This window comes from Coffea arabica, chromosome 8c (genome assembly GCF_036785885.1).
Source record: "Coffea arabica cultivar ET-39 chromosome 8c, Coffea Arabica ET-39 HiFi, whole genome shotgun sequence".
Classification (NCBI taxonomy): Eukaryota; Viridiplantae; Streptophyta; class Magnoliopsida; order Gentianales; family Rubiaceae; genus Coffea; species Coffea arabica.
Window position 1 is genome coordinate 37787859 of NC_092325.1, and position 10175 is coordinate 37798033.

General features: G+C 35.3%; 1 protein-coding gene across 2 annotated transcripts; it reads right to left on the minus strand.

Annotated features, from left to right (window-relative positions):
- Positions 1 to 485: 485 nt before the first annotated feature.
- LOC113706069 (tryptophan N-monooxygenase CYP79A68-like) lies at positions 486 to 2673 on the minus strand. 2 transcript variants are annotated; one of them, XM_072062416.1, is made up of 3 exons: positions 1903 to 2673; positions 1752 to 1806; positions 486 to 1110 (listed from the first exon to the last, which is right to left on the minus strand). In XM_072062416.1, the coding sequence occupies exons 1-3, from the start codon at positions 2646 to 2648 to the stop codon at positions 514 to 516; spliced, it is 1398 nt and encodes a 465-aa protein (XP_071918517.1). In that variant the 5' UTR covers positions 2649 to 2673; the 3' UTR covers positions 486 to 513. The 2 variants fall into 2 exon arrangements, with proteins under 2 accessions (XP_071918517.1, XP_027083761.2); XM_027227960.2 differs by having other exon boundaries at positions 1752 to 2673.
- Between the last annotated feature and the right edge of the window lie 7502 nt (positions 2674 to 10175).

Here is a 10175-nt window from a genome sequence, read left to right on the forward strand (position 1 = left end):
CAGGATACACAGAAGTTACCCTACGAGGGTTAGGTTCATTTAAGATACACAGTACAAGTTATCTCGACTCTCCTATGCTGAATTAATAAGCAAGGTAAACACCCTCCAAGACTCAACCCTTAAAGCGTTAGGTTCAAGTGACGATCTCCCCTAGTCTTGGGCTACATTGGATGAGCCCATTTAAACATTAGAACTTCTATATTTTGATAATATGAAAGCATAAGCATTGTAGGAATCATAACTTCAAACATACACATTTTATTTTATTTTTTTTCGTGAACATACACATACATGATTCTGGATGATGTAAAATAGGCTAGTTGAGCAGAGATGAGATGATAATAATTGCTCAACCTTGAAGATAATTGACTAATATCTTCACGACCATCAACTGTTACACTAAGACACTAAGCATAACTGCAAATATGCGACTCTTAATTTCTACCTAATAGCCTTAACAGAGAGCTGTACCATGTCCAGCCGCAAGACGTTGATAATACACACGTAGTATTGTTATAAAATTGCTAACCGTGGTTTAGCAATGGCAAAAAGAGGTGACTCAGTTAAGTCAATCCGTGAAAGACCTCTAGGAATTTCCCAAGTAAAACTGTGAAGAAGCCTAGCTAGCAACATGATACACATTGTAGAACCCAACTGAACTCCTGGACATCCACGCCTTCCAATGCTGAATGACAAAAAGTGTAATTCTTGATTATTGAGATCCACTTTCAATTCATCCAAATCGTCCAGGTGACGCTCAGGCTTGAACTTGAGAGGGTCCTCCCAAATTCTTGGGTTCCGGCCCAGTCCAAGACGACTTAGCAATACATGACTGCCTTTTGGGATGAAGTAGCCTCCGACAATGGTGTCTTGAGTAGATACGTGAGGAACATTAAATGGCGAAATGGGGTGGAGTCGAAAGGCTTCTTTTATACATGCTTTTATGTATTTCAGCCGCGGGAGATCAAATTCCTGAACCAGTCTATCCCTTCCAACTACAGTGTCCAGTTCTTGTGTGGCTTTCTGAAGTAATTCGGGTTGATTTAGCATCTCTGCTAGCACCCACTCGATAGCATTTGAGGGATTATCCACTGCTGCTAACATTAGTTCCTGTAAAAGTCATGTTTGAAATCAGTTAGTAAGGGAAACATTGATCGTCTACATGTTTTCTCATGCCATGTACTGGTGACATAATCGAAACTTCAAAGCAATATAGAAAATTATGGGACATGGTGAACATTTTCGAGTAAATTTTGAAAAGATGGAACTTTTTAAATATCAATTCTCAAATAGTGGTGTTTTCCAAACCTCTTCCCAAATGGTAAAATATGCATTTAGTTAATTAGTTATTTTCTTAAAAGTGCTTTTACTTGTTTAGGAATCTTTTCCTTAAGACAACGTATTTATTTGTTTCAGAACTCTCATTATTTGGAAACTCTTACAACTTTTGAAATTATAACTCTCAAAAGGTAAGACATTTGCATTACGATTCCCAAAGCATGATTTTTTTATAGTCCCACACAAAGGATGAAAAAATGTGTTTAGTGAATGCAATATTTTACTAAAAAACACATTTACAAAATAGATTCATTGATTTGTTTAGGCATTTATTTCTCAAAAAACGCATTAAGTAAATATGTTGTTTAGAAAACGTATTATTGAAGATTCATTTCAAAAACTATCATAATTTGAGAATTGCTACCTTATGACTAATTAATGTTTAGAATATGGAGAATAGGGTTTGTCTTTACCATAATTTGTGCTTTGATCTCTTCAGTTGTCAGCAATGGCCTACCAGTTCCATCTCTAAGCATGATCAGGACGTCCAAAAGGTCTTCCTCTTCCTTCTTCAAGCCATTCTTCCACATTTCAATCCTTCTATCAATTTCAGGATCTTGGTACTTTCTCACACTTCCAACAGCCATGCTAAGGATTTTTTCGTGTCCATCCATATCAAAACTCCTCATCCATGGAACATAATCTGATAAACTGAACGCAAACAAATGATCAAGAATTGTGAAGAGAGCTTCAACATGCTCTACTTCCTCAGTCCCTGGTCCTCCATCTTCCGTACCTCTCCCGAAGAATCTTTTGTCGAAAAACATCCTCCGCGTGACATTCCCGCAGTAATGCCTTGCAGCAATTCTTATGTTCACTTCGCCACCGGTCAAAGAATTATTGCATTGATTGAGTATGTAATTAACTAAATGATCGGCTTCTTTGATGCGTTTGCCATGAAGCCAACGGTGTTTAGCAGGCGAAAGCACGCTGGAAATGACAATTTTCTTCATTTTCTTCTGTTGATTGCCTGAAGGAGAAAGAACTGCCGATAGGTATTTGCTGCTGGGAAGTTCTGCAGACATGCAAACAGGCCTGCTGGAGAAAATTGAGTCTTGCTTCTTGAGAAACTCACGAGCTATTTCAGGAGAAGTGACTGGAATGACATGAATGCCACCAAGACGAAAACAAGCGATTTCGGTGTTCATCTCATGCATGATTTTGTGCATCCACTCAAATGTTGGTCTGTTTCTTAGCATTTGGAAAATGCATCCCACAAAAGGCAAGGACTTTGGACCTGGAGGTAAAGGGGAAGGAGGGTTGGATTTTTTCTGTCTAATTAGGCTTGACAACAACATTGGAATGAGCATTGAGAATAGACTCCACAAGATTGAGGAAAGTTCCATGGTTACTGCCATAGAAGGTTTGGACGTAAAAGTGATGATTTCAGGTATAATTTGTTGGATTGATACCTGTGATTGCATGAACAAATGTGTCAGAGTTGTTAATATTGTCTGTGGTCTATAAAAATTGGACATGGGGGTGCTTTTATAGAAAAATCACTGGTATCCAAGTTTGACTCGGAAGAATTGGGTGTGAATAAGTACATGTAAGAGGATTCCATCCAACAATGGTCCAGAAAAAGATTGAATTTTATCAATGAGAAAGGAAAATCCCACAAATTCTGGCTTGCATTTTGAAATTGTACATTTTTTGTTCCACACATACAAGATGAGGCCTTAAAATCTAGCGTCTTCATTAATCAGTCCTATTTACTGTTTGGACATCTCCTGCGTATGTAATATCACTCGGACAACCAAAAGCATGTATATCTTCTGCATTCCCTCTTTGCTACTACTTCCTTCAATCTTGGCCGGTCCATGTTTTTCACATTCCTCGATAGTCCCCTGAGTTAGCCAGCCGCCTTAATCAGTTGCACATTTCACACCTTGCTGCGTTACGCTTTAAATGTTCATCATCAACAAAAAAAAATGAAACTAAAATAGAACAAAAGAAAATCAATAGAATAAACCAAAAATTAAAGGGTAAGTCCATGCAGTACTCTTCAAGCTTATGCTTTCTTCCCACTAGTGCACATTTGTTGTTCAATTAATATGGAATCCATCTCTTGCTAGGGATCATGTTAAACTTCTTTCAATCGTTTATGTTCTTACTGTCATGGAAAACTTATTTCATAATACGAGCAGCCATAGAACTTCTTTATTGGGTTTTCGACAAGCCATGAATCTTCATATGATTCTTTGCTGCACCAACATTTTTTAGTGGCCACGGCGAATCAGCCCATCTCTCTCAGTTGATCTTCCTCAATTGAGCCCCAACATGGACCCTAATTATTTTGAATTGGGTTAGGTTAAATATTTCTTTTTTACGAGGGGAATTGGTAAAAATTAAGAGTTAATGGTTTTGTCGCATGAGTTTCTAATACTAATTAAGAGCCAGAAGTGTGTTTAGAAACCAAAATGGTCCATTTTTGTTTTCATTTTGTTCGCAAAACGAAAAGAATACAGTTAACATTGGAATGAAATCATTTGTTCTATTTTGAATTTGTGAGGGACGAAAATGCTTTAGGTGAAGATCCAACAAGGTACAACCTTGAAGTGTGAAACACTGTTTATGAGATCTTTAATAGGTTGCAATTTTACTATTTATTTTATTATTAATTTCTTCTATTACCTGACTTGATGTGGATTAATTGCTGGATTCTACTCACTTTTTGTAATTTGCATTTATTTCAGGGAGTGAATAAAAAATATCACAATCACTGCTACTTTGACAGTCATTGGGAAAGAAATAAAATAGAAGGCTTGCAAGGGCATTTTTGGAAAAAGGGACACAAGTCCTTTTCGATCATTTGACTAACATCTTGTTTTCCCTGAAAGCCGCTGCACAGTGCAAGGAGGAGATTATCAGATACAAAATGGAAGATTGCAGCGGACGTAGGGATGGCAATGGGGGCGGGTGCCCGCGGGGGGCTCTCGGGGCGGGGGTTGGGGCCGGGAGAGGGGCGGAGGCGGGGGGAAAAACGGGGCGCGGGACGGGGGAGTATACCCCCGCCCCATCCCCCGCCCCGCCACCCGCAAAAAATATATATATAATTATATATAATATGTAAGTTAATTAGTTATAAACTTATGATAATGATATTATTAATTAGATGTATTATATAATGTATAGTAGTTTATGTAATATAATTGATATTATCAATTATATGAATAATTATACATGTCTACTAATAAAATTTATTAATTAGTTATACTAAATTTACTAATACATTTATACTAAATTTCTAATTACACTTAATAGAATAACACTTTTTTCTCAAAAAAAAAAGCACAAACACAATAATGAATTAGTGATTGCATTTGTACTAAAAGTGAAAACTTGACTATTTTAGTTATATTTATTTCATCATATTGGATTGTATTCAAATAACTTCTGTTTGATTGTTTTTATGAGTTTCAATTGTAAAATTACAATGAATAATAATTCGGTGATGTGTTGATATTTTAGTACTTGATTATTTATTAAAATTTAATTATAATAAAATTTTATTAACCCCGCGGGGGCTCCCGCGGGGGAAGCGAGGCGGGGGCGGGGGCGGGGGCGGGACGGGACGGGGGACAGGGGAGGGGTCCCCCGCCCCAACCCCACCCCGTTGTCATCCCTAAGCGGACGAGAGGATCTCATTACTTTTGAGCTTTTCGTCCTTTAGCTTAGCCTCACTTTTGACTTTTCTTCTTAGCCATTTGAAGGCATTCTCCACGGTTGTGAGGAGAAACAATGAGATTACTGTGGGGATTACTGTGGGATAGATAAGTCCCTCACAGGACTTCAAAAGTTGCCGGTTTTTAAAGTTACTGTAGGAATTAGATTTATTTACATAAATTCTTACTTCTGTAATAAAATGTTAGAAAGAGGAGAAACAATGAGAAGCAATAGCTTAGCTTTTAATTTTCTCCTCTTTTAGTTTAGTCTTGCTTTTGACTTTTTCTGGGGAGAATCCCTTTTCGGTTCTTTTGCTTCTTAACATGCCAAGAGATTGGAGCCTACTTTCTTTGACTTTTCCTTCTTGTTTCTTTTGAGTGGCCTTGCTCTACGGATGCTGGGGACAATTAAGAGATTCAATTGTTACTTGTAACATTCGTTTGCTTTTTAATTGTTCGACCAATTGGGGCTTCCCAAAATGCAGACAATTGCCGCAGCTCTTGTTTCAATTTTGCGTGGATTTTTCGCGTCAAACATGAATTAATTTTTCTACTCTAGTTAGGGAACAACGGAGGCTTTGGTTCGCCTAAAAAAAATTGTGAGATCAATTTAATTTAATCTTTTCCTTTAATTTATTGGTATTCGCATATTTCTTGATTGCTAAGCTTATGGTTATTTAATTAATTGATTGTCTTGGATCCGGATAATTAATTGATTTGGTAATCTATTGTCAATTAGGGCATTAAATCCGTAATTGTTTAATTGCCTTAAATTAGTGACAACTGGCACGATTAAGTTTGTGTCAGGGAGATACGCGGGCTAATCTGAAATAACCCTGATAGTGCGGTATTTGGTTAGAATAGGACTCCTCTAATACGTAAGGCAATTGGCGAATTAAATCTTACGGGCGTACTTAGAATTATTTCCTAATTAGAGCAGTGATTAACGGGCGTACTTTAATCACCGACACAGTAAGGAAGGGTTGACTGCCATCGCTTGTTTGGTAGTTATAACATATTTATTGATAAATAATTGGAATTGCCGTTGCATCGATGATCAATTAGGTGAACCATTGCTGAAGTTATTTCTTGGCTAGACCGTTAATTAATATTACCTTGATTTTAGTGAATTGCCATTTGATTTTTAGTTGCCTATTTTATTTTATTTTTAATTGTCTTCTTGTTTTAATTGTTTTGGATCTTTAATTATTGTTACGTTAAGTTTAGTGAATTGCCGTTTAATTTCTAGTTAGTATTTATTTTTATTTTCTTATTTGAATTTATTTGATTGTCGTCATTCCTACAAAATCACCCACTGTGTTACTTTGGATTTCTTAAGAGACAAATATACTCAGTCCCTGAAGATACGACCCTACTTGCCCTGTTTACAAATTCGTAATTATTTGTGAAAAAAAAAAAAACCATCCCATTCGGATATATCAGATCAAGCAAACTCTTCGGGAACAGGGTGAATCAAGTAACCCATTGCACACCTAGAGTCCATGCTCCAGTACTTGGAATTAGGTCTTGGTCATTTTAACTGGCGATTAGGTTTAATTTTATTATTGTACAGGCTTCGACACCCTGTCAATCTTCACTTAACAAAATGGTCAGAGCAATTATTTTCATAATTATATAGTTGATGAAGATATGGATGTGCAAAGCGAGTTTTTATTTGGGTAATATTTGAGCAATTAATAGATAATGATGTGAATGGAAAGTTTTTTAGACGCATAGGCATCAATTTTCTACCTTTTATTTCTATAAAATTGATGAAAAAGCAGCAATAAGTAGGGGTGTTCAAAAAGAATTGAAAAGGCAAGTAATCAAGAAAGCCAGATTGTTCCAAACAGAAAAATAGGATAACTAACTCATAATTTTCAAAATAATAAGGTTAGCTGGTTCCCTACTTGAAAAATTAGGTTAAGATATGATTTTCAATTTTCAAAAACAGCGATTATCCGAACCTACCCGCGTGTGTGTAAGGTTGATTAAGATAATTAATATCCAAATCTCAATCCATAATTACTTAATCATTTGCTAATAATTTAAGTTACGAGACCCATGCCACTGTAAATTTTATTTTTCACAACTTATAAACTTGTATATTTAACTTGATCTTCGATTTATTTTTTCCAATTCCTATATTTGTTACCACTAATTTCATTTACTCTACTACTCTATCTTTTGTCTTTCTTTAAAATTTCTTTTTCTTCCTCATAAATTTTATCCACTTTACCACTCTACTTATTTTGTTTTTAATGTTTAGAACATACATATTTGGTTGTGAGGTAACCCTCATTCTTAATGAAAAATGAGTTAATAATTTTCAAGAAGTAGAGAAAACAAAAACAAATGTTTAGAATATTTTATGTTTTAATTATCTATTGTGTTCTGATTTTCTATTTTATTGGTAGTTTTTCTAGAGTTGTAGGATTAAACATTCTTATTAATTTGGATAATAATTTGGATAATTGTTGTATTGTTTTCTTTGTTAATCTAATTTCATATTTTCTTTTTCTCTATAAGTACAAGAAGGCTAGATTACCCTATTTACCCGACACCATCTTACAAGTTAATCAATTAGCAGGTAGCTGATTCAATAGGGTTAGAATATGGAATGCAATTTCACTGAACCGCTTCTTGCGGGTTAAGGTCGGCGAAATTGCAAATAAACTGATTACCCAATCCATGAAATACTAAGGAAGATTGTTAACCAAGACTTTGAGGCAAGTTGAATTGATCATGCACAATTGTCCTTACGATGCAGTAAAAGATCAAATGGGTTGCATGGGAAACTAGCATGTCGTGTAAAAGTTTCACATAATACTCAACTGGAAGGAAGATTGACTTGCTCTTCTTCTTCTTCTTATTTGTCAGAATCGTCCTACTTTTTAACTAGTTTGTCATAGTTTGCAACTGGATTAAGTTCGGTAACCAAAAAGAGCTTGAACCCACCTAATAAAATGTTAAAAACGTTTTTCTTTTTCTTTTTTAAAAAACAAAAACAAAGCTATTCTTTATTATGTAGGCAAGAAAAGTTCATAACTAGGGGATACTCCTCAGTAGTACAATTTGCAGGCATCCCACAAAAAAACAACCATGGGCTAGGCACATTCCATAATTTACACGAGGGCGGAGAAGGGCAGGATTTTCGTGGCTCCTTTGAACACCTTTCCATGAGGCACGAATTGCTTATGCATCTTCCCACGGGAAAGGACTCTGACGAATTTTGAGGTGGTAAATAGAATTGCTTCTCAGCCACAAATCCTTCGCCGGTCGGCTGATAGAACACCACTGATTCGTTGTAATCTGATTGAACCACAAGTTTTAAAAAGAGCAACTGCTGAAAGTTACGTGGAACCAAAATTATGCCCGCTGGTTTCTTTTCTTGACCGTTGTTCAATTACCCACTGGCGCCACCATATTAGGGATGGAATTTTCACCAATAAATTGAATTTGAATTTGAATTTGAACGAATGAGATTGATACAACTTTTGATAAGCAAAAAAAATGTTGTGTTTCTTTACACCTCTGTCTTAATCGTCTTTTGTAGTACTACTATTTATATTCGTATTGCATGATGCAATTGAAACTGGTGTAATTGACGTTAGTAATGCAGAAATGCCGGTGCCGTCTCACCAACATAGTTATTGGAGTTTAAAACCGTTGATTAATAGATTTGATGATTACAAGACAGAGAAAGGAGTTGCAGTAATTTATCAATTAGAAGATAATGGTGAAAATTATTATATTTTTCAAATCTGTTGATAATTAATTTGTTAGATCATTATATTTGTTAAATTGCAATAATTTCTGGTGTATGTTTAATTTGCTTTTAGAACAATAATGTAAATCAAATCGTGTTGGAGGATTTTCAACAACCTATTAATGAAATTTTCTTTTATGAAAAAATTGGGATAACCATTCAAAAATGCTTGAATTTGTCAAATTTATGGAGTTTGTTTTTGGTTTTGATTGATAGCAACATTGATTTTTTTTTTTTCGGAGACGATAAACCTAATATATTCTATACTAAGGGGAAGGGGACGGGCCTAAAGAGATCCAGGAATAAGTCGGAGGGGACTGAACCACTATCAGATCAGATGGATGCACAGCGCATTCTCCTGAATTTTTTGGAGATAAATCACTGAAATGTGACATTTTTTATGGGAGGTAAGGAACACATTTTTTATTTCTTACCTCCCACCCCCACGAAAGAGGTGGTGGTGAGTTAAAGGCCCAGTGGATTGATAGCAACATTGATGATGTGCCAAAAGTACCGACCAGTGGCTTGCATGCCCGTCAGCAGTGCTTTTCAAGCTGCCTCCCACCCCACCACCAAAGAGGTTGTGGCAGTCAAAGGTCCAGTGGATTGATAGCAACATTGATGATGTACAAAAGTACCGACCAGTGGCTTGCATGGGGTCCCGTCAGCAGTGCTTTTCAAGCTTCCAAGTATCAATCTATTGCACGTTTGCTGCCTTTCTTTTTTCCAAAGAACGAATAAGTGTAAAATTCCCGGTATGGTCGGGGGCTCGGGGCTTTTAGAAAAGGAAAAATTTCAGAAACCTCTCTTGGGATTTCTAACTATTTCATTTGCCTCTTTCTAAATTTTAAAAATTACACTAATTTTCTTGAGGTCTATTATTTTGTAACTTTTAAGTTCAATCAATAATTAAAAAGTGATATTATGAGAGAGAAAATAATATAATTCCACCATTGCTCCTCATTTACTAAATTATTTAATTAATCTATACCCGTCCAAACATTTAAAAAATACTAGAATTTATTGTTTATCAGCAGAGATTAAATCACATATGACATCAAAAATTGTATATCATTTTATATTTTTTATTTAATATAAGATCTGAATTGCTCTTTTCAACTCTAAACTCATCGTCAAACACGATCAACAATAAATAATCAAAAATTTGTAATCAAAATATTATAAGGAATGAACTTCAATACCATAAAATTCTCAATAACTAACCTTAATATATTCATAAGAATATTTATGATGTTAAAGTTTGATCTCTATAATATTTTGGTTACAAATTTTTTTATTATTTGTTGTTAATAATGTTTGACAATGGGTATGTAACTGAAAAGAGTAATTTGGATTTTGTATTAAGTGACAAATATAAAATGACATATTATTTTTTGATACTA

Excerpts from the sequence above, each read along its gene's own strand:
- LOC113706069 (XM_027227960.2), bottom strand. The coding sequence starts at position 2,648 with ATGCTCATTCCAATGTTGTTGTCAAGCCTAATTAGACAGAAAAAATCC. Across the intron at positions 1,111-1,751 it reads AGATCAAAGCACAAATTATG|GAACTAATGTTAGCAGCAGT; the intron begins GTAAAGACAAAC and ends TGACTTTTACAG.